At 38.3% G+C, this 24,615-nt stretch overlaps 1 protein-coding gene across 4 annotated transcripts in view; it reads right to left on the bottom strand.

The window, feature by feature from the left end:
* The window catches only part of LOC137243738 (uncharacterized), a 171,679-nt gene that overhangs the window by 22,611 nt on the left and 124,453 nt on the right, over positions 1 to 24,615 (bottom strand). Inside the window, exon 1 of one of the 4 annotated variants that reach the window (XM_067771777.1) lies at positions 5,146 to 5,291. The exons of the other annotated variants lie outside the window; for them this stretch is intronic. Coding sequence (XP_067627878.1) covers positions 5,146 to 5,167 — 22 coding nt within the window. The 5' untranslated portion in view covers positions 5,168 to 5,291. Of the gene's footprint in view, positions 1 to 5,145; positions 5,292 to 24,615 lie in introns of those variants that run through there. 4 annotated transcript variants of the gene reach the window in all.

Here is a 24,615-nt window from a genome sequence, read left to right on the forward strand (position 1 = left end):
CACTCAAAAGTATTGCAACGAAGGTATCCTCATTCACAGTTTTGAAAAAAAGGGTTATTTCAAAAATTATTAATTTTTTTCGTCTCCTGTAAAATTCGTAAAAAGTGACTTAGCACATTTTCACATTAAGCTAACGATATGATGTCATTAGCTTTGACTTTAAGCGCTCGCGCAAACCAGTCAACCGGCCAGCTGTTCAGTGTTTATACATAAAATGCACGAATGAATGAAGTACACCGTGTAGCCGGCATGCAAAAATATATGGCATATACAGTAAACAAATTTACATACACATGTTTTTATGTAAATACTTTGTATATTTGAAATTTGGCATACATACATATATATATTGTATAATATATAATTTGTGCCAATGCGCAAATTTTGTGTACGAGATTTTTTTATACATACCTACATAAATATTTGGAACGCTTTCACATTAAACTGTGTCAGTAATGAATATTAATCATATTTTGAATAGAAATGTCAGAAAAAGATTGCTCCCTCTTAAGTATTTTTATCTTATCGATCTTAATATGACCTTAAAATATGGTCGAGGTTATCGGGAAAATTATAGCGAAACAAAAAATAATACTTATATTTTTCTTAAACGTCTCCGTAATCAAACGATTTAAAAACAACCCCGAAACTATTCCGAAACCATCACGATCGTGTATCTCTACGGTGTCGAAAACAATCGCAAATTGGTTCCATTACTATCCCGAAACATCCAAAAAACTTGAAATTATCCCGAGAGCATTCCCCAAAATCCCGAAACAACCCTCAGAGTCGTGAAAATATGTCGCACACAATCTCTAAATTGTGCTGTAATAGTTTCGAGATGAGCCCATGGACTACACCCTATATAATAGGAAATATAATCGAATTTATCCTGAAATGGTCGCAAAAGGAATACTAATATGTTCCGGAAACAGGCCCAAAGCCATATCTTAAAGTCTCAAAACTTCTAAAATAGCAACGATATGTATGATCTAAATAAAGTTCCGGAATTATTTCAAGAAGTATTCGAAATCATTTCGAAATAGTAATAAAACGAACATGGAACAATCCCGATATGATACAGAAATAGTTTTAAAATAGGTCCAAAATATGTGCAATATGATCTTTAAAACAATCTGAAAACGGTTTTGAAATTATTTCGAAGTAATATTAAAAACATTATAAAGTGCTCACGCAATAGCCCCAAATGACAGTTAGAGACTATTAGCTATACATAATTTTCCAAAATTACATAAGACCTCGATCTATATCATCCATAAACTAAATCTCTTTGGTCTAGGCCAAAAACACTTAGCAACATATACAATTTAGAAAAATTTATTTAAATTAGAAAAACGTTTTTCTAAGCGTGGTCGGCCCTCGCCAGTGATTTGTCAAACACTTCGAGTGTATTTCTGCCTTGAAAAGCTTGTTATTGGTAATGCAGCTGCTTTACAGATCGTTTTAGGAGCCGACAAAATATATAGATCTGTTTTGCGAATTTATAGGGAAATTAAAAAGGAGCGCGACACGAATAGGAAGAAAAGCTCGGTCCAAATCTCCAAAGAGATAAATGCAGCAAGTTTTTTTTTTTTGTTCCATACGAAACGGATGAGTCGTCGATAACAAATCCATAAACCGCCGATAACAAATAACAACACTCCGATAAGAAATCAATTATTTTATAATTTTGTATAACAAATCTACAAATTTTCAATAAAAAATCGATAATTTTTGCATTAAAAATCGATAACAAGCAAATTTGTAGATACATTTTCGATAGTAAATCGATAACATTTATAAAATATACAGCCCTATTCTGCATTTCGACTTGGATTGGAATTTTTTCGATTTGGCAATTTTGGTATTCTGTGTTCCAATCTCTTTCGATCCAACTTCGAATCGTTCGATTTTTTGTATTCTGCATTTCGATCGTAGTTCCGTTTTTCTAAGTTGCAAATTAGTTGGCGGAAAAATATTTTCTTTTTATTTTTTTTTAATTTATAACAGAATTTTAACAAAAATGTAAGTAAAACTTGTTAAGAAACGTAGAAGGCTTGATGAAGATTGTTTTTTATATGTTTCCAGGTCAAAAACAACATGTCGATGTCGAAGTCCTTGGACGTATTTGCCCCGCAAAAGTATCTAACACATACTTGAAAGCATCCTTGTTAAGTCGAGAGTTTTTTTTGAACCTAAATAAGAGAACAAGTCTTTAAACTTTACCACTTTTAAGTTCAATTTCTTACAATTCGTCACTCACCTCAAATGGATTACACAAATGTCGCAATATTTGCCTTTCCATTCTCGTCTGGCCATTTTCGTATGCGTTGCTTTCCAACTCCACAAATATGACGCGGCTATTGCTTCCATTATAATAGACAGCTATAATTTGTGTCTGTTCGTTGGGTCCAGTTATATGCCAAAGCAAGCTGCCGGCGTAGAGGAAGGTGAAGCAAAAACGTAAACAATCCTTGCGGAAGGAATAAATAAACCTTTATAAAGTATTTTAGGCCAGTGCAATGAAATTAGCATCCTTAAAATTCAGAAAATGTCAACTATATTCGTGCAGGAATCCGTTTTAACAAAACTTGGTGGCCACGGCGGGGAATTGGCCAAAAGAACGACAAAAACACACTTACAATTATGAAAGCACTTCACTCAAAAAAATATAACACTGCGGCAATATATTCTATTGCTTTTTTTTGTACAAAATGGCGTGGATAATAAAATATAAACGTTTTTCAGTGTTTTTTACAAATTTGCTTTAATTTATTTTGTTCCAATGTTCACACATTCCGTACCAACAGATGATTTCGAAAAATCATTTGCTCTTCCTCTTCTCTTTACGATTCCGCCGTAATGCAGAATACCAAACTTCGATTAAAGCGGAGCGGAGAACGGGAACGTAATCGAAATGCAGAATAGGGGTGATAAAAGCAAAATGTTTTTATAACAAATTGATTACTTTGCGTTAGCAAATCGATAAAATTTTGAGAAAATATAAATAATTTTTCGATAGATATTTGATGACTTTTTATCAATAACTTCTCGATGACATACTGATTACTTTTCGATAAAAATCATTAACTTTAACTCTTCGATAGCAAATTGATAACTTTTAGATAAAAATCGATAACTTCCCTATAGTAATTGATAACTTTTCGATAACATACCAGTAACCGTCGATAAAAAATCTCATCTATAGCACTTGGAGAGCGCTTCTCAAATTTATAAACTCCGCGGGATGGATATAGACGGACGGGTTTCCCTGTGGCGGTTGAAAATTCGTATTAGTCTTCTTACAATACACCTTCATTGGTTAACTCACCAGTTGTGGTATCAAAACGGCGCATGAGCGCTAATTAGAGTCAATTGGGACTCGCCACTCAAACCGACCACCCAACCCAACCATAGCACTTGTTATCGATGGCAAATTTACAACTTTGATAACTCATTTATACAACCATCATTTTACATTCATAAGTTGGTAAAAGCAAACTCCAAACAATGGATATCGGAAACAATTATTCAAATAGAACGTAAGCTACAAAAAACTGCCCGAAAATATAATTAAAACACGGTCATACTAAAGTTTTAAAACAAAAACGCAATAAGCAAACAATCTGGCGTGAAAGCTAACTAAAAAAATGTTTAATCACACGATATTTAAGTTGGCATAAAAAAACCGTAAACTTATTAACGAGCTAAATATAGATGTATGGAAAATTTTTTAAAATGCTTGCAAAAAATGTTTGGTGACGCACTAAAAATTTCGGTAAACAAACAAAACACTCATCATATAAGCATACATAAAAATCTAGTCTGCCAAATCTCGAACATGTCTAACAAGTCAACAAAAGACATAAAGGCGATAACAAAAATTATATGTACACTCTAAAAGACAGACAAGCAAGGAAGTCGCCGAAAGCACGGAAACCGGTTAGCTACCGGCGAATTAAAAGTAATCGAAAGAAGTAAAAAAGTAATAAAAATAAACGCATGCTCAAAATCTAAAACGCGTGGGATACCGAGTAGTCGGCTACGCAGTCCAAGATCGATTTTGTATGTATTTATAAGAGATGCGTTTTCATTGAGAGCTTTTCATGACAGAAATACACTCGGAGTGCTTGCCAAACACTGCCGAGGGGCGACCCCGCTTAGAAAAATTTTCTTCTAATTGAAAAACCTTATTTCTAAAATGTTGATGCTTCTTTGCTCGGGGTATGAACCCAGGGCATTCGGTGTGGTAGGCGGAGCACGCTACCATCACACCACGGTGGCGGCCAATAGTTAGAAATAGTTTGACAAATAAATAGTATTTTTTGTGAAATATATAGTTTTAGTGTTATATTTCAATCATTAAAGGGAAAGAGTGATGGGGAAACATATTGAGTAAAAAGTGAAAAGCTATCAGTGAAAACTCATCTGCCTCGCAGATGCGTTCGGAGTCGGCATAAAACAAGTAGGTCCCGTCCCGGCAATTTGTAGGGAAAATCAAGAGGAGCACGACGCAAAATGGAAGAGAAGCTTGACCGGATGGTGCGCATACAATAACTTATTTTTAAATTCAAACAAATACTGTGTTGTGTCTTATTCCATAAAGACAACTGCCACATACTTTCTCTAGAAACTATATGCTAAATCTCTTCGGATGTTATCGCGCCTTACAATTATTTTTTTTATTTTTTTTTGTTTTTTTAAGTGCTACGTCAGGAGAAAAAATTTGTTTTGAGTGAGGAAATTGTGCTAAGTCATAAAATAGCTGCTGGGTTAGCATACATGATTTTTATTTATCTTTTTCAAAGCTTCTACACTCAAAAGTATTGCAACTAAGGTATCCTCATTCACAGTTTTGAAAAAAAAGGTTATTTCAAAAATTATTCAGTTTTTTCGTCTCCTGTAAAATTCGTAAAAAGTGACTTAGCACATTTTCACATTAAGCTAACGATATGTTTCATTTCAACATGTCGAGTTAATTTCTAAGGACAGGCAGAGGAAAAGCCTTTTCCAGAAATTTTTTTTATAAATGCAGTTCAAAAATTTCTCGAAAATATAAAACCACACAAAAAGTCAACCTTTAATATTGATTGCTGTTATTTCGTTTTTTACATTAAATTTCAAAATTTCTAACTCTCCTATTACCTCTACAGCCACTGAGAGCCATTTTCACAATAAAATAATGATTTTTTAACTGCGCAGAATAGTAAATCGAAAAAAAAAACAGAAGAACAGTTTGTCAGCCAATAATTAAAATGTAATGCACACACAATAACTAATAATTCACGTAATTCTCCTTGAACGTCCTGTGTAAAACCGAACCACTTTCGATAGCTGTTGAAAGCGTACTAAGTCTATGATTCCAACATAAATTTGCTACAACACAATGGAGAAAGGGGCGAAACTTGATTCTAGATACGAGTACTAAAAGCCAAATTAAACTTCCTTAACCCTAACGCCATAGTCGTAACCATACCCATATCCATAACCATCTCAATGTGATCGATTAATGGTGCCTTAACCTAAAAATCGTGAAAATTTCATGAAAATGATGAAAACGCAAAAAATTACAAACATATTCCACAAAAAATAAGTATCTTAGTCATAACGTATCCAAAACAATGAAGAAAATCTAAAAAAAAGTTATTAAATTCACCAACTCAAATATTTTTAGGTTATGGATATGGCGAGAAACCAAAAACCAATTGATTGGCTATGGCGTTGGCGTTATGGTATGTCACCATTAATCGATTACATTCCTTTCCATAAGGTAGGTTCGATCAACTGATTTATCTGGTTATGGCTTTATGGTTATAAGTCACCATTAATTCGCCCTTAATGTACTTTTGATGTGGCTATTATAAACATTTGGTGAAGCGCAGTAAAATTATAAAATTTTTTTGTTGGAATTTTGTTATTATAATTTTTATAGAAACCAATTCGTGTTTCTACTATTATTATTAGCTATGCAGTTTTTTTGTGGTATTTCAATTTTTTTAACGCCAATTTAGCGCGCCAATGAGACAAACAAAAGCAAAACAGCGCTGGAGCATGAGATGAGATCGGCTTAATTAGCTAAGGTATGTGAAGGCATGAATTGCACGATATAGCTTTCGGATCAGATGCTGGAAAGTCATGCTTATCAGAATAGCAAAAAAATTTATTATAAAAGTCGGATTTTTTTTTTTTTCGTATAGTAGGTTCAATATGAGGAAGCTAAGGTTATCAAACAAAATTGTACACAATTCAGAAAACACTTTAACGAAATTTGAGAAATTAAATCTGTGTTCGAGTTTACCTAAATTGCTACCTAAATACACAAAAAAACTAAATCACTAGAAACTGTCAAGTTTTAATAAAAAATAAACAAAATTTTTGATTTTACTTCAATTTCGTTTTTTAATTTTTAATGCATATGAAATGCGCAACTGCACACATATATAACCGCGATAATGTAAGCTGAGATCGCGTAGGGTAGGAGTGGCGATCTATTGGTGAATATGGCACCTGCTTGTGTTTTTGTAGTGGCAGGAAATTGTTCCACGATGATGGTGGCTGTTGTGAATCAAAGCTGTGCAAATTTGTCTGGCTATTAAAACTTCTTTCATAAGAGCATATTTTTGTCCCCTAATAAAAACGTGGTCTTCTAAAGTGTTTTATAACACCATCTTAAAAGGATAAGGTATACTCAGATCTACACAGCGGTCATATTTTTTTATCTGTATGTACCAGTGAGCTGCAATTATTCATCTTTTAAGGTTATTAGTGGACTAACCAAAAATGAGTATTAGTGCGTATGCAAACAAAGAACATCAAGCACTTATATCCACTAACACACATTTACATAGTCATGCTTCGTAACTCAGTACTCAATTGACTTATTGAGCAAGAAAGTCAACTGTGTTATACGAAAACACTAATTGGAATAAGTAAGACTAATAATGCAATAAAACGAATATAGTCATATCAGTCTTCTGACGCTAGCAACACAACGATGTGCACGAAACTAAACTGAATACAGCGCCAAAGTAAAACCGATGATAAACGAAGTATACAGTGTATTACACACGAAATCAAAGTGCTACTGAGTTAAAGCGAATATGATATCAGTTTATACTCATCAATGTCATATATGTGTGAGACATATGTGTTACGGGGCACTCGTATGTGTTTTCTACTTTATGTGCTAATCACTCATAGTATTTGTCTGTACCTGACTATGTACATATTTAGACACAATTTTTTGGTTCTTGACTAAGTGCACTAATTTTATTAGTACTCAAAGCAGATCTCTGGTATGTACTACACTAGCCAAAACTACCCACAAACTTTATTCATGGATTTAACCCAAGTCTGTGACAGCTGCGCCATCTAACGTATATTTCTCTCTTACATTATGATGGGAATTTCAAGACTTAAGTTCTGAAGATTGTTACTTCCTTATATTAAGACGCTTCATGTTTTTCCACTAATTTCAAGACTTTAGGAAATTTTTACAATCGCTGAGGCACTACTTAACACACACTTCCCATCAGAAGATGATTCGGAAAAGGGAACAATCTGTAAAGAAAGGAACGTCGCAGGGTGTGGTTTTATCACCAACGTTGTGGGCGCTGGTTGTCAACCAATTGCTTAGGCGGTTCAACGGAAGGCCAGTCAAACTAAAAGGTGGAATGTGGTCATATTAAATAGTTCCCGAGATCTATATCCCGCAACGGTAAATTAGCGTCGATAACACTCGGAAAAACCTTCGGGGAGTCTCTTTACAGCTACAACAACAACAACAACAATATTAGTCGCTTCTTCGTTGGGCTAACTGGTGGCGACTGGCCACTCCAAGGGAGCTTGAATCATTTTCAACCTGGTCCTTCCAGCGGAGTGGAGGCCGCCCTCGCCTTCTGTTTACATAAGAGGGGTTCAGTAAGAATACTCTTTGGCCGGAGCATTGCTTTTCCTTAGCAAAGCATGACCCAGCCAGCGTATCCGCTGTATTTTGATTTGCTAGACTATGTTGATGTCTGCTCGTACAGCTCATAATTAAATCTTCTGCGGTAATCGCCGTCGCCAACGTGTAGAGGTCCGTAAATCTTTCGAGGAGGTTTTCTATCCAACAGTGCCGCCTCATCTGATGTTGTCGTGGTCCATGCATCTGCATCATATATCAGGACGATATGTGACTTGTAGACTTTTCAATTGCCTACCTAGTTCAAAGTGGCATTTATTGGCAAGAGTGATTCTTCGCTGGAAATAATCTTCTTTTTAATTAAAAAAAAAAAAACTATATTGTAACGAATTTACGGCAAATCCTCTTATTTGCCACCTTCTGCTAAGTTCGAATCACTAAACTGTTCAATAAATAACTCCAATTTTGAATAATGGAAAAATGGCCTTTATTAAAGTACTTCACATTAACACTTATACTTTGCAACTAGCTTGCTTAACAACCAAACTGACTGATAGCTTAAATGAAACTGATTTCTTGCGCCTCGACTGTCGCGCCTTTTATACTTTCTGATTTCTCGTTGCATACTTCTAGGCTTTTCCATTCCAGAACTAGTTAGTTATCAGCTACAAAATCACCAGCCGCAACTACGTGAGTAATACTTGCACAAATTATTGCCCTCTCTTGTGAGCAACTCAGATAAGATATATGCATGTGTTTGTGCGTTGGTTCTCTGCTGCGAGTATGTGTATGTGTACACATAATGATTGAATTATTGATGTGAATTCACGTCACTGCTTAGCATCGGCCTAGAAATGGCAGTACGTCTTAGTGTTGCTAACATTCGTAACACTGCCCTCCACCTAAGTGTGATCGTCCCGATCAGACAAATCTCTCAATCTAAACGCTGCTAGCATCTCCAAATGAACCACCCTTCTACTTCGTGGTTTCCCAATTGTTTATATGCGGTAGATGACATCACTGGTCCTCTTCACAAATCTGTACGGGCCTTCCCAGCTGCACCGATATTTGGGTGGAACACCTTTCCGCCGGTGAGGTTGTATAGCTTAGAGGTTTACGCCGATCACTTTATCGGCGGCGGCGTGGGCGACGCGCCGGCATACGCCGGTATTCTGACTTTAAAAAGCTTGATTTTTCTATTTAAAAAAAATAATAAAAAAAAAAAAAATACTGATTTATCGACCTTTTCTTCTTAACTTCCAATTTGCTGGCTCGATGTCTATGTTTTTCTTGCAAAAACTAATAAAACACAAGTTTTTCGTTCTGCCAATATATTTCGAATTACCGTCGGTAATCGTCTTCAGGACAAAATTTATTTACACGTTTGTACTGCTTAACGTGGAGTATAATACTAACAGGGTAGTTAGTATTATAGTTAGTATTATACTCCACGTTAAGCAGTACAAACGTGTAAATAAATTTTGTCCTGAAGACGATTACCGACGGTAATTCGAAATATATTGGCAGAACGAAAAACTTGTGTTTTATTAGTTTTTGCAAGAAAAACATAGACCTCGAGCCAGCAAATTGGAAAGTTAAAAAAATAATATTTAGGAGAGGTTTTGGGTAAAAGTCTAGTTGAGGGGTCGACTGCTAATACGCTACCAAAAATATCGAGAGAGGAGTCAAAAGACGCGTATTGACCTCGACAATAATAATCCGAAGGCGGAAAAGAAAAATTGTATCTCTGTTCGGGGATATTTGCAGTTGATGTTGGCGATTTTCATGTGGTTGTTGTAATATAGTTTACCCACAAAAAAAAATTGTGAACAGAAGTGTTTTGCGCGGATATAGTTTTGGTTTCCAAACCGGTGTTGGACCCACCCAGGGTAATTTTTTATAAGCGCGGCCGAAGGTGTTCTGCGCAAAAATACTGTGGATCCCACCCCCGGTTTCGGAGGGACCCGATGGTCATTTTTCGGTTTTTCGTTAATATCTTTTGAAAGAGTTAAAATTTTTATTTTCCGCCTTCGGATTATTAACACTGATGTCAAGGAGCGTCGTTTAACACCTCTCTTGATATTTTGGGTAGCGTATCAGCAGTCGACCCCTCAACTAGACTTTTACCAGGTTTTGTTTGTATGTATTTAAGGAAATCAACGTTTTGGCCATTTCGGAAAGATCCGGGTTTTTTGCCTCAAAATCTCACAGATCGGTTAAAAATTTTCAGGAGTAGCTCCTTGCGGAGGGATCGTGCCTCGTTCACTTACTTCAGAGAGGCTTCGAACCTAACCCCGGTCTTTGGAATTGGTACTGCTGCGTTTGCTGAAAAGAAATAGAGATACATATAGCTCGTGCAAAGCGTGGTTTCACCTGGGGTTAACTCCTAACAATCGTCGCGAACACAATTTCTTTAAATCATGTGCGAACAATAGCAATCCCAACCATCAGTCGCTACCACGCCTCCTGACCCTCATACCATATGCCATCACAGAAGATATAGGACTGCGACTTCAAACTCATACTTTCGTCGACGTCACTTTCCTACAAGCTCTAGGTGTAGCTCCGAAGAATTTCTAACGATGTGTTTGTCGCGCTATGCTGCCGAACTTCACCAGAGAAACACCTTGAAACGTTAGGGAGTGACTATTCGGCCAAGGATGCCGCCTTCGAAATCATGCAGTCTAAGTGGATGTCAATGCGTAACTCATCGAGAAATTTTATAATCCTCGGCGCATCTACATACATAATTAAAATTTTACAAGCACCCTGGATAAAATTTTTAAAATGTAGACCAAAGTTTGCAGACGTTTGTGTTCAAAACATTGATTTCAATAGTCTTCGTTAAATCAAAACGATATTTTAGGATGAAAGGCGACCGATTTTAAGTTGAAAGATGTAAACTTCTGTTTTCCGGCGTTATGATATAAGAGCTCATTATGGATGACCGCGTAGCTTCAGTTTTCAGACTAGTTCCACTGTCCACTACGTTAGGGTAGTAGCACACACGGTCATTGGTTCGACTGTCTTGGGAAAGCTTTTGCTTTACAAAGCCTCACCTGGTAAATATATGTGCCTACGTATTCACATTTGTAAAAGGAGCCGTAACGTGTAGGTGATATTTAAACTTGGTTGATAGGCTATAATCAATGTGTTTCACTCCAAGGGAATAGTTTCGGGTAGGGCCGCCAACTTTAAGAAATGCCAAACCGAGAGACTTGGGTGTTGAAGGATGAAGTGTGAAAATCAAAATTAACATTTCAGACGCTATTGTATAGTTTCGCATATAAACAAACGATGTTTGAATGTAAGTCCAAGTATTTTTCAAACCCTTCTCATACGTATATATATCCTTAACTTAAGTTTGAGGTAAGAAATATTTCAAAGGAGTGTTTATGCCCCTAGAACCTACCAAAGGATTTTGCATCACTGATTTCGCATATTCTTTCAGCGAATCGCAATATAAAATTCTTTAAAAAATCGGCTCCTTTTTTGGGTAACTTGTTTTTTTTTTAACAACTTGAGGACAATTTGAAAAAATCTTCGCCTTGGGTCATTTTATTTGAATTCATTATTCATTCATTTTTTGAAAAAAATATGCAATGTGAGCATATAAATTTATTATATAACTTTTCTTTTAGTGTTTTGTTTTAATAACTTGGTGAATTGGGTGATGCAAAGTACGTGTTAAGCTGACATCCAAAGCGCCTGTTTTTTTTTAAATAACTTTTGAACAGTTAGAAAGAGTTAAGTTTAGCAATTATTTTCTTATAACTGGCAGTGATGCGCATCCGTTGGCAGTCCGCTTCCCAAGGCAGTCGGTTCTATGTACCGGAGCGACTCGGGATTTTTCCCGACCAAGGACTGTCATTTCAGTGTGACCCCATTTAATTTGTTTCGTCCCTCCCACAAATTGTCATCCTCCCAGCAGCTCCTTGCAGCAGGACTGCTACATATTCTCTTACTTCGGGAAGGTATCGAACCCAATCCGGGTCCGTCTCCTGACCCCGGTCCTGAGAAATGGTTTTGCTGCATTTGCCAGAAAAGAATCTTTTTAGGACGGTCATACTCTGTTCAGTGTGTCTCGTGCAAGGGATGGTTGCATCGGACAGGTTGTTCTGGGCTTGATCCCAAAACCCGACGTCCACGTAACTTTTATAAATATTTTGTGGCTCCTTGCTGCTCACGCCCAAGGGCGTCCCGTAGTCTACGCCTAAGCGTATCCCCACTACCTTCCAGCAGCTTCGCTGCTCAGCAAGCCACAACAAGTACCCGCTGCTGCTCGCGCCCCACGGCGCCAACAACTCAAACAGCTGATACCACTCATAACTACTACCTTCGTAGTAGAGCTGGTAGCAATGCTGAGCATCAGCCCCTGCCCCCGTCTTCTTCTCCTCCCTTTTTTTTCTGGCAGCAATCGTGCAGGTCAGGGAAACAGACTCTTAGTCCCTGCCTCCGTTTGCACCGTCTGCCAGCACAGAATATATATGTTTGCGACATCCGCCCAATGCAGCTCCTGCCGTGGGTGGTGCCACTTTCCTAGATGTTCTAGTCTACGCGACGGCAACCCCCCGACGGGTTACATCGGGCCATGTTGCCAGGTCGCAAACCCAAATCATCCGGGTATCCCAATGCTTGCCCAAGGACGCCCAGTCCCAGGGCCACAACAGCAATTGCGTCCTGGCCTTCCTCAACCCAGGCGTAGTCACCCGTCACTTACCCCAGAGGGGCGACGTCTCCCCCTATGCACTTCAGAATTCTGCAGTTAAACTGTAATGGACTAACTGGGAGATTATGGAGATAGTCGATTTCATGAAGCGGCACAACATCCGCATTGCTGCGATTCAAGAGACTAAACTCACAGCAAGATCTGCATTGCAGACCTGCTCTGGGTATAATGTCCACAGAAAAAATCGCGAGAGCGGAAATGGAGGCGGCCTCGCGTTTATCATACACCACTCTGTGCAATATTATATATTTGATCCTGGCATCGACCGCAGGGACAATGTCTTAGAACGTCAAGGCCTATCTGTCCGGTCAGGCGATGCAATCCTAGAAATCATCAACATCTACATCCCTCCTGCCACCTGTTGCCCCAGTGGATACCGCCCTAATATCAGAGCCTTACTCATTGGCAACAATCGCATTATCTTAGGCGATTTCAATGCCCATCACGATCTATTGCATTCAAATTTGCGGGCGGACAGTAGGGGTGAGATGTTGGCGGATTAAATAGAAGAAACGACGTTCTGCACAATAAACGGAGACGCCCCACATGTATGGTAGAAAGCTGTCACAGTTCGCCAGATATATCAATCGTGAGCCCAGGACTCGTAAACTGCGTCAACTGGCAGCCGATGGTAACATTGGCATCCGACCACCTGCCTATACTTAATTCGCTCGAGCGTACCGCCGACTTCATCGTCACCGAAAAACGCACTTTCATAAACTTCAAAAAAGGAAAGTGGGAAGAATATAAATCTTTTAAAGGCAACCTCTTTGCTGCACTCCCTATCCCGTCTGATACCCGCCAAGGGGAGCGTGCCTTCCGCAAGGTCATTGAATCCGCCTCGGCACGTTTCATTCCCGCCGGGAGAATTCCCGAAATCCGTCCCCACTTCCCGACGGAGGCCGCAAACTTAGCGAGAGAACGTGACCTTATAAGACAGCTTGATCCAGACGACCCCCAAATAAGGGATATAAACCAACGCATCAGATTGCTTGTGGATGAACACAAGCGGGCGAAATGGGAGGAGCACCTAAGAGGTTGTAACCTCTCTACCGGTGTGGGTAAACTTTGGTCCACCGTAAAGTCCCTATCGAATCCGACTAAGCACAAAGACAAAGTTTCCATCGCCTTTGGCGACAAAGTGCTGTCGGATGCGAAAAAATGCGCGAGCGCTTTCTGCCGACAATATATAATGCATTCTACGGTCGACAAAGATAGACGGAGGGCCAACAGACACGCACATAAACACAAATTCAGCGCGTCACCAATCACCATTACCGCTAAAGAGGTTGAGGACGCCATTGGTCGCGATAAACCATCCAAAGCAGCGGAACCAGACGGCATAGCCGCATGTCTTCAGCCTGTCTCTTTCCACCTTTGTCATACCCGAGAAATGAAAAATGGCCAAGGTGGTCCCGCTACTAAAGCCTGGTAAACCAGCTAACATAGGAGAGTCGTATCGTCCGATATCTCTCCTATCGCCAGTAGCAAAGACGCTTGAAGCCATTTTGCTCCCTTATTTCCAAGCAAATTTGCAGCTAGCCTCTCATCAGCATGGCTTCAGAAAACTCCATAGCGCTACTATCGCGCTAAATGCCATTAGCACCCAGATAAATTGCGGTTTAAATCAAAACCCCCACCATAGAACAGTACTCGTAGCGATAGACCTATCAAAAGCTTTTGATACGGTCAACCATGGCTCGTTACTGCAAGACCTGGAAGGGTCTACCCTTCCCCCATGTCTTAAAAGGTGGACCGCAAATTATCTGGGTGGTAGCCAGGCATCGGTGCAATTTAGAAACGAAACATCAAAGCCAAGGAGAATTAAACAAGGGGTGTCACAGGGTGGTGTCCTATCCCCACTTTTGTTTAATTTCTACATATCTAAGCTACCTTCACCACCAGAAGGAGTCACAATCGTTTCCTACGCCGATGACTGCACAATAATGGCCACAGGCACAGGCCCACAGATCGATGAGCTATGCAATAAAATAAACGGCTACGTCCCTGATCTCTCCAATTTTTTCGCCTCGCGAAACCTGGCATTATCACCGACTAAATCTTCGCGACCTTATTTACAACATGGACGTCCCAAATGTCGACCATTTTGAACATCCACGTCGATGGCACTACGCTACCGACTGTGCTACACCCCAAAATCTTGGATGTGACGTTTGATCAGGATCTAAATTTTGGTGAGCACGCAGCCGCAATTGTTCCGAGAATTCAGAGCCGTAACAAAATCCTCAAATCCCTCGCTGGCAGTACCTGGGGAAAAGATATAGAAACGCTCATGACTACATACAAAGCAATTAGCCAGCCGATTACGTGCTACGCGTCACCCATATGGTCGCCAAGCCTAAAAATTACCCACTGGAAGAAGCTACAGGCCTGCCAAAATACTGTTCTCAGAATTGCCACTGGCTGTCTTCTTATGTCCCCAGAACACCATCTGCATAATTAGGCGAGAATACTCCCCATCAGGGAGAGAAATGAGATGCTGACCAAACAGTTCCTGTTGAATACCCAGAAACCTGAGCATCCCAACAGACATCTGATTGATGAACCAGCACCGCCTATGGGCTTAAGGGGTCATCTCCGTAAGCATTTTGAGGAAATACGGCACCTGAGAACCCAGCCGTATGAAGCGAAAAAACACAAGCAGGTCCTTGTTGAACTCCACAAACAGGCGTCGGACCTTTATGCCGGGAATTTCCAGGTGAATCCAGTACTCAAAGAAAAGTATCCAAAACTCGCGGAAGAGGAACGCATACTCCCCAGGGAAACGCGTGTCACTCTTGCTCAACTTCGTTCTGGATAATGTAACAGGTTAAACTCTTACCTATCCAGAATCAACCCCGACATACAAAATGTATGCCCCGCTTGCAATGTGTCCCCACATGACACCAACCATCTCTTTAATTGTAATGTGGAACCAACGCCTCCAACACCCCTTTCCTTATGGTGACTTCGTTTCGTTTATTAACGTTGATTATCGTAACGAAATGATATCGTTTCGTTCGTTAAGCATGCCTGCAAAAAATTAACATCAAAATTGCCGGTCCACCGATAACACTGCAAAACAGCTGATTCGAACATCGCTTTTATTTACATTCGAAAAGAGCAAAACCAATACGGTTATATGACACCAATTTAAATCAATATTGGTTTGTAATTCCGACAAAATGCAAAACCGACTAAAAGAAATCCGGCAGGATCACGAACGGTTAAACGACGTACATATCATGATCTTAGTGCTGTACCAAAGTTTTAAATAGCAGTTTCCGCTAGTTTTTTAAAGTCAAACTGACAATTCTAACAGAAACCGCTTTGTATTTGTGATATATTTTATATCGTAATATAATTTTTGATAATATTTCGTTAACTTTTTTATAATTAATCGATAAGTTTTTGATAAATTACCAATTACTGATAACATTCTTCATCGCTAGCAAATTTATACCACTTCGATAACAAATCGATTACTCGTCTATCCCTTTCCGATAGCACACCTTTAGCAGTTCGATAACTTATCGCTAAGAAATTGATAACCCGCCCCTAACCCGTCGATGCAATCTCTTTGTCGTTGTTGGTAAGTTGTGATCAAGTAGTATATCAATACACAATGGCAAAATATAGATTCGCCCTCGGTGATAACGTGCTGTCGGTTGGCATGGCGTTTCCAACAGACGCGCACACAGCATACGCCTTGGGCGTCTGCCATCACCATCTAAGAAATTAAGGTCAAACCTTCAAAAGCAATATAAGTACCAAGATGAAAGGACTACTACGACGATAAACATTTTGGCAACGAGGGACTCAAATCCCAGGAGAATAAGTTTTTCTTCGACTACCATTGTCATTCTATTGACCAGCCAGTTCAACCTAGAGCATGCGTTCCTTCCAGTCTTAAAAGGTGACTACGTCAGTGGTCGCCAGACGTCAATACAATTTAGAAAGAAAATATTTAAGCCAAGATGAACTAAGCAGGGGGTGCCACAATCTGGTGTCCTTTCCACTTTTCATGGCAGAAATACACTCGGAATGTTCGCCAAATCACTACCGAGGGGCGACGCCCTTAGGAGAGCTTTCTTCTAAATTTTCGATGTTGCTTTACGCGGAACTTCAACCCAGGACGTGGTAGGTGGAGAACGCTACCACGCTACCACCACACCACGGCAGCCACATTATGTCCTTTCACTTCTTCTGTTTAATTTCTATAAGCCCAAGCTCTATTCCTCACCAAAGAAAGCTAATCCTGGTACTTATACTGATGACTACATAATCAAATCAAAAATGAGCTACGATTTAAAACTAACCTACTCTTTTCAATTTTCTAGCCTTGCGTATTTTGGCATGACCACCAACCAAGTCTGCGGCAACGTTATTTACAGCGTGGATGAACCAAATGACGGAGCTATTGGATTTGTAGAATCTTTTGTCGATTTATGCCCAAGGAACCCCGTTCTCAGAACCTAGTACCCAAAACTTGCGGTGAGGAAAGCAGACTCCCTAGGAAACGCGCGTTACTCTGCCACAATATCGAGGATCGTACCTATTGGATGCTACAACAAAAATAACCCGACGACACCTTACCGCCATCTTACCCCCTAACATTACTCACATATATTATGGTGCATAGTTTTAGGGGCAGAATTTTGCATATATATTCTTAGTGTATTTATAACAACAATGAACGCTTTCAGTTTATTCTAATCATATATATTATTTCTAACTGCTGTTTTTATGTACGATTCCCTTTTTCGCTCTTATTTGGAATCCAAATCTATAAATAAAGTTTTGGTTGTAGAGATTGAGATTCGGGCTATTATCGAGCTTTGGGCAATTTTGATCGTAGTGCTTTTGTTTAGCTATATTTTATAAAAATAATTTGACAATAATAAACGATTGTGAGCACACAAAGAAATCTATTTGTAATATGGCACTATTGTGAATATTTGCACTGCATTACCGGCAGTTGCTCTCATACGCCAGATGACAGCGCAAGCTGTAAGTTTTATTTGATTGATAGAACAGCTGATTTCTGTTGATATTTGATAAGAGACTTTTAGATTGGTTGCGCAAAATGCGCACGGATACGGCTCGTTCTAATTAAATTTTATAAAGGTTTCACTTCTACATTCCTACGGGGTATGCACTGCACAAAGGTGTGTATTTTTAATAACTTTTTAATTGTATTAATGTGCTTGATATGCGTTAAAAATTACTTTTGATGGCACATACATTTTTAAGATTCTGATTTATGTAGCTTAATTGGCCTGCAGTTAAATGCCATTCAGAATATCCTTTTTGTGTATGACTTATGTAGAACTGCAAAAAAACAGAGATCCATAATCAAATTGTTTTAAGTTAGCCATCATAACTTTATTTAAATATCTTAAAAACATAGGACTGATAAAATGTATGTAAATATATTTGTTTCATATGAATTATTCACCCATATCGCGAGTTTTATTTTCACCCGAAAATATTCACAGTTTTTCTTCGCCCTATCGCAGAGGATGGCGAAACAATTTTTCGTGTTTCGAAAAATATTTCACCTTATCGGCAACTCTTTGTTCGGGCGAAATGAACAGCCGGGAAACCCAAATTTGTTCACTTATATTTTACAGGCGAACGAGAGGAAACCAAAATGAAAGTAATTTTTTGTTTTAAAATTTGGTACTCTTATAATATACATATTATGTACTTTTATTATTAGAAATAAATCAATAAATAATGCACAATCGGAAGCTGAGTGGTAAAAGGTGAAATTCTTGTATTGCTAAGTATGTACATAAATTCTATTTTTTATGACAACGTATCAGTCGGCCAAGTTTTCCATTGTGGACAAAGCAACGGTTCCAAAATGTTGAGTACCTCACTGAAACAAGATTGGCTAAGGCCCATTTCATGGTCCTTTCCAACGCCTCTTCCCTAGGCGAAAAAAAACGAAGACATGTACTCAGCTTTACAATTGGTGGAACTCCAAATTTTTGCTTCAATGGTGGCAAGGAGTTCGTAAGAATGTCTAGCAAATATTAGAATGCCGACTTGTTTAGCCTGTAATATGTATTGGCATAAAATTGGAAAAAATTAACTTGTTATTCAAAAGTGCTGAAAATAGTAATTTTAGCTTACAGTGAATCATTTAGCTGGAAAGGGTTAGAACTGTCCCTTAATTGCCTTCGAATCGCTTTCATATTTATTCTCCTCGCGCTCAATCAATACCAACCTAAACGTTATTTTATACATTTTTTTATTTCTATTTTTGTTTTATTTTGAGGAAATATATGCTTGGTTACAAAATTTACACAATTGTAATTAAATTATTTGTTCACCGCTAATTCACAATAGAGCATCAGCTGTTTCGAAGTGAACTTTTGTTCGCCCGAAATTGCCGATAGGCGGAAAAAGTGAGGGCGAACACTTTTCCGCGTGAACTTCGCGATAAGGGTGATTACCATCACTCATTTACAACTTTCGCCTATGCTAGTGGAATTTTATACAACTAAATTTACACATTTTCCCAAATAAAAAATATACATTCTCAGCTACCTTTGCTAGCAAGATTTCAATTTTAGATAAAAGATGATAAGCGATTATTGATTTTCAATGCAACTTGCAAGTTCAGATACATATATATATTGTGACAAATATTAGTGACACTAAGCGATACTCACATCACTAGTCTGATGCTAAGTAAATGAAGCCACAACAACAAAAAGCATACATAAACGAATCAATCATTATGTCTACACACATGTACGTACACGCAGCGGAGAGAGACGCACAAACACATGCATATATCTTATCTGAGTTGCTCCCAAAAGTAGGCAATTATCTGTGGAAGTATCACTACCATATACACGCGCATATGAGAAGCTATAACGTTCATCTGTAGTTATGTTACAGATGGTAATTTTATAACTGGTAGCAAATTATAGAAATAGAAACGCCTAGAAATATGTCAACGAGGAAACAGAAAAGTATAAAAACAGCAGCAGCTGAGGCACGACGATTCAGTTTGATTTAAGCACGCTATCTGTTGAGCAGTAGTTGTTGTGAAGTACTTTAATAAAGGCCATTTTGCATTATTGAATAGTGGAGTTATTTATTCAACAGTTTAGTGATTCGAACGTTAGTAGAAGGTTGCAAATAAGCGGAATTGCGCTAAATTCGTTACAATATATATTTTTTTCTTTTCATTTCATCAGCAGTGCCTTGCGCATAAATTTTTTTCATCGCATTGAAGCGCCTGAAAATATGCAACGGCATTCTTAACCAAAGCGACGAAGAATTAAGACTTCAGTAGTGGCGTGAAAAGATATGACAAGAAATAATTGTGAATAGTTTTTTTTTGTGGTGGGCAAAGGTACCCAGAGATCCGGAAAGAATACATTTTTCGAAGCTTTTCCTTTACGAATGAGCTCTTTTCGTAGCCATAAATAAGTTTAAAATCGTTCCAATCGGGCGCACCGGAAAACATAAAAAAAGAAACGCGAAATGACTCCAAATCCGGTGAATTTTAAGCATTTTATAATTGTTTAATGATTTTTGTTGTCTGATCTTATTCTGATGTTTCGCTCGCTTTTAAGAATATTGATCGAACTGCCAAGAGATAAATCAGGGAAGGTAAAGGCGATGTCCAGTAGTCCGATCGAAGCGTTTCTAGCTTTCCCCGTCTACTTCCTGCCCGTTTTTGGGTAAAGCGTGTTTGCACAAAAGTTCCTCATAAAGAAAGGAGGCTCACGGCTAACGATGAGCACACTAATTGGACACTGGCTTCTGGGCCACATGCTTATAAGTTAGGAGCAGATGTAAAGGGTGCGCGCCGCAGGAAGAAACGGTTGTTCACGTTCTATGTTCGTGTGATGCGGCCACGAGATCAAGGCTCCAGCTACAGGGGGCGGAAGAGTTCTCTTATCCCGAAGAAGCAATTATGCTAGATCCTAGAAGCTAGTATTCACCAAGATGACGGAGCTATTCCGTAACGTAAGTCCGAGTACCTAATTGGGGGGTTTCCATTTGGTTGTCAAACTAATTCTGGTAGGACTGTACACTAATTCTGGTAGCACTGTACACACGTTCAGACTATGTGCGGTCTTGACTTATAGCGCCAGTTCAGCCTAACCTCACCGCCACAAGCGTCAAGTTTAGGGAGTAATTTATTCATCAACCTAAAGGTCAACAAGAAGGGCGAACGAGCAATGCAGCATCTTGTGATGGACGAACCAAGCACCACCTTGAGCTGTACAACACCCAAAAACAAATAGGGAGCAATAAGAGCAGGAGCTTATAACTCTACAACGGACTTCAAGAATGTGAGTGATACAATGCTAATATCCTGGATCACCTAGCGCTATTTTACGCTGACTTCGACTGCCTCCCTCATACTCGCTTAGTAGTCTTGCGTTCCCGTTTCTAATGTTCCCCTGAATAATCTTCTCGTCGATGGCTCAAGGATCTTCTCTCTTAACACCACCGAGTTTGCCCCAGACCACCGTTCACGCGCCGAGTCAATGAAAGAGCTTTTATCAGTACAATGTACTAATATTTCCGCTTTTTTTTCCAGCCTGCATCGAATATATGAGGTATGGGTGCGATAATTCTATAGGATATCCTCATGCATCCATAGACGAACCAACACTGTGTAAAAGTTGTGTGGATTAAGATGGCCTTTAAACACTTCATTAAAGGGCATGGGTTGATTGGACAAAGAGGTTTTTGGGTTTTCTCAAAAGGTTTTTACCCCATGGATTTGCTGGAGGTATTTTTCTGAGAACGTTGACTCTTAGGGACAAGTGCTATAATTTTTCTCGTATCATCTCTAACGAGGCCTTTTCATCCTACGTACCTTTTCAAGACTCCCCTTAATTTGTTGCCATAAATAAATTACAGAAAGATGAAAGGAACTGTCGTCTCACTCCACAGCAAGTTCACAGCTACTTTCGGGAGCGATTTTGCCTCCAATCCGCCGACAGCGCTCAATAAATACAAACCACAATTTGTGGGGAGAAGGCAAAACAAACGATAGAGGCGAGTGAAAAGTAATTTGCAAATTACCCACACTGGTAGCGTTCATACAGGTATTGGTCCAATATTTGTAGTATCACGATATTAAGTTGAGATCAGGGCATGATATATCCAGGTAGGACTGAAGGGTTGTCATGGGAAATCATGAAGCTTATTCTCTAGGGAGACCCCCCAAAAGCAAAGCTAAGCTGCCATGCTGGAGAAGACAACTACAGCTTTCTCAGAAGTAGGTCAGAGATATTTTGGAACAAAACGTTGTAAAATGTGCAGAATGCTGAGATATAAACAGAATATAACGAGTGTTAGGGAATAACTACCGTGAGGACACGGAAAGCTCTAATCTCATTCACTGACTCACATCTTCTATCGGAAAATGATTCGTAAAGTCGGTAAACTGTATTTTCAGGCCCACCAACTAGGGTTGGTAAATGCTGCCACGTTTGATAGGGCGGTTAAGACTTTTCCGTTATAAGATATAATATGGGCTTGTCATGTTACCTACACTGAAAGAAAGACTGGTAAAATCAACCGAAATACGGGTCAATTCAATCGAAATTTCTGTCAATTTTTATCCATCGCAACAAGATGTTGAATCAACTGCGCACAAACCGTTGATTCGTAAATGACCGTTTTAGTAGTCAAATAAATAAAAAAAGTTGTTTTCATTGTAATTTACTCATAGTTTTGTTAAATTAACAATTATTACTGTCGCTCTAAGAATGCCAATCAAAACTGTTAATGGCCCCTATTATGAGACAAATTCGATCTTCGACTGTGGTCGAAAGAGCTGATCGAACGAATTTTCATTCGGTATTACGACGCGCGTTCGATGAAGGCAAGCGTTATTGTGAATTTCGATAAATTCAAATGTTTACAATAGCACATTTCCAATACTCTGTCAAATAAAATAAAATAAATAAACAAAAGCAGAACTAGTTATTAAATGCAAATATTAAAAATAAAAGTATGACTACAACGGAATTGTGGTTTGATGAAGAGGAAAGCTTACTGGAGCTAGCCAGAAGTAGAAGACGGGGGAGATGCTTCAAATCCTTTGGAAATGAATTCCACCACGTAAGTGTAGCTTTCTAAATAAGTTGATAAATTGGTGAAATTATAAGTTTTGTTATAGATTTATTCAAAATTTCAGACTGTCCAAAGAAGCGTTCATGGACTTGTTGTCCAGTACATATGAACTGCTGCAGCAATGCACAAGAGCCAAGTCTATTGCTAATATTTTTTAATTTTGGCAACAGTTCTCCGATTTTGTGCTCAAGGATCCTACCAACTGACCGTTGAAAACGAAAATGCACTCGGACTTGCCCAGCCGACTGTCTGTGGTACTATCAGAGGTGTTGAATGTCTTGGAAAATTTTATTTGTGAAAGATGGATAAAATTGAATTACGAGGAGGCTGAGCTGCATTAAGCAAAGTTGCGTTTCTATAATGTGAAAGTTCCTTTGGTATATGGGGATTTTGTTCCATAATTGAAACCAGTCTTCAAGCTGTTGTTTTGTACTCACGACCTTGAACCTATATAAAATTAATTCAAATAGCTTAAAATTACTAGTAGGTATTAAAAAAGTAGAACATAAATACAAAAAACTAACATTTTAAACAATTCTTTTTCTATTCGATACAGCATCGACGACAAATTTCTATTCGCTTGAAAATTAGATACACAGCGAAAATTTCGACAGAGATGAGTTGTCATAATACCAATTTCAAATTCGATTTTCGATGTTCGATAGCCAGCGAAGATCGAAGATCGAATAATGCTCATATTAGGGGCCAATATGAAAGGGATTTCTGTTCTTTTGAAATTACCAGTGCAAACTGTTAGATTAACAGATTTTATGTTAAGATGAGACTAACAGCGAAAGCCGTAGAAATGACAGAGATTTTTGTTTTTTCTAGATTAATAGCGTAAACTTTTACATCAACAGAGTTTTCTTTTCATATGACATTAATACCTGTGGAAAAAATAAAAGCCGGATAAATATATATTTAAACTTACGTAGTTTTTTATTTGTATAAATTACACATAAGTACATTTCATTTCTAATGATTTTATTGCTATATTTAGTAATATTAATTAAAATAATAATAACTTAAATCTGAATTCAAATAAACAAAACTTGTTCCGAATTACCATCGACAGCTTTGTACGAAAGTATGTTGACATATATATACGTAAATATGTGAATACGTAAATACGCATGCTTGCTACATATGTACATATTCACACACGCGTTAGTGTGCACAGTAAGTAAATTCAAAAAAGGGTTTTTATACTCAGCTGAGCAGAGCTGACAGAGTATATTAACTTTGTTCGTATAACGGTAATCCGTAACGGCATAAACTAATCGAGATAGATATAGACTTCTATATATCAAAATGATATGGGTGAAAAAAGAAATTCATTTAGCCATGTCCGTCCGTCCGTCACGATAACTTGAGTAAATTTTGAGGTATTTTGATGAAATTTGGTATGTAGGTTCCTGGGCGCTCATCTCAGATCGCTATTTAAAATGAACGAAATCGGACTACGCCCACTTTTTCGATATCGAAAGTTTCGAAAAACAGAAAAAGTGCGATAATTCATTACCAAAGACGGATAAAGCGATGAAACTTGGTAGGTGGTTGACCTTATGACGCAAAATAGAAAATTATAAAAATTGTGGACAATGGGCTTGGCACCGCCCACTTTTAAAAACAGGTAATTTAAAAGTTTTGCAAGCTGTAATTTGGCAGTCGTTGAAGATATCATAATGGAATTTGGTAGGCACGTTACTCCTATTACTATATGTGTGCTAAATAAAAATAAGTGAAATCGGATGACGAACACTCCCACTTTTAAAAAAAAAAAATTTTTTAAGTCAAATTTTAACAAAAAATTTATTATCTTTACAGTATAAAAGTAAATTATGTCAACATTCGACTCCAG

Source organism: Eurosta solidaginis, chromosome 3 (assembly GCF_040869045.1).
Source record: "Eurosta solidaginis isolate ZX-2024a chromosome 3, ASM4086904v1, whole genome shotgun sequence".
In the NCBI taxonomy this organism is placed as follows: Eukaryota; Metazoa; Arthropoda; class Insecta; order Diptera; family Tephritidae; genus Eurosta; species Eurosta solidaginis.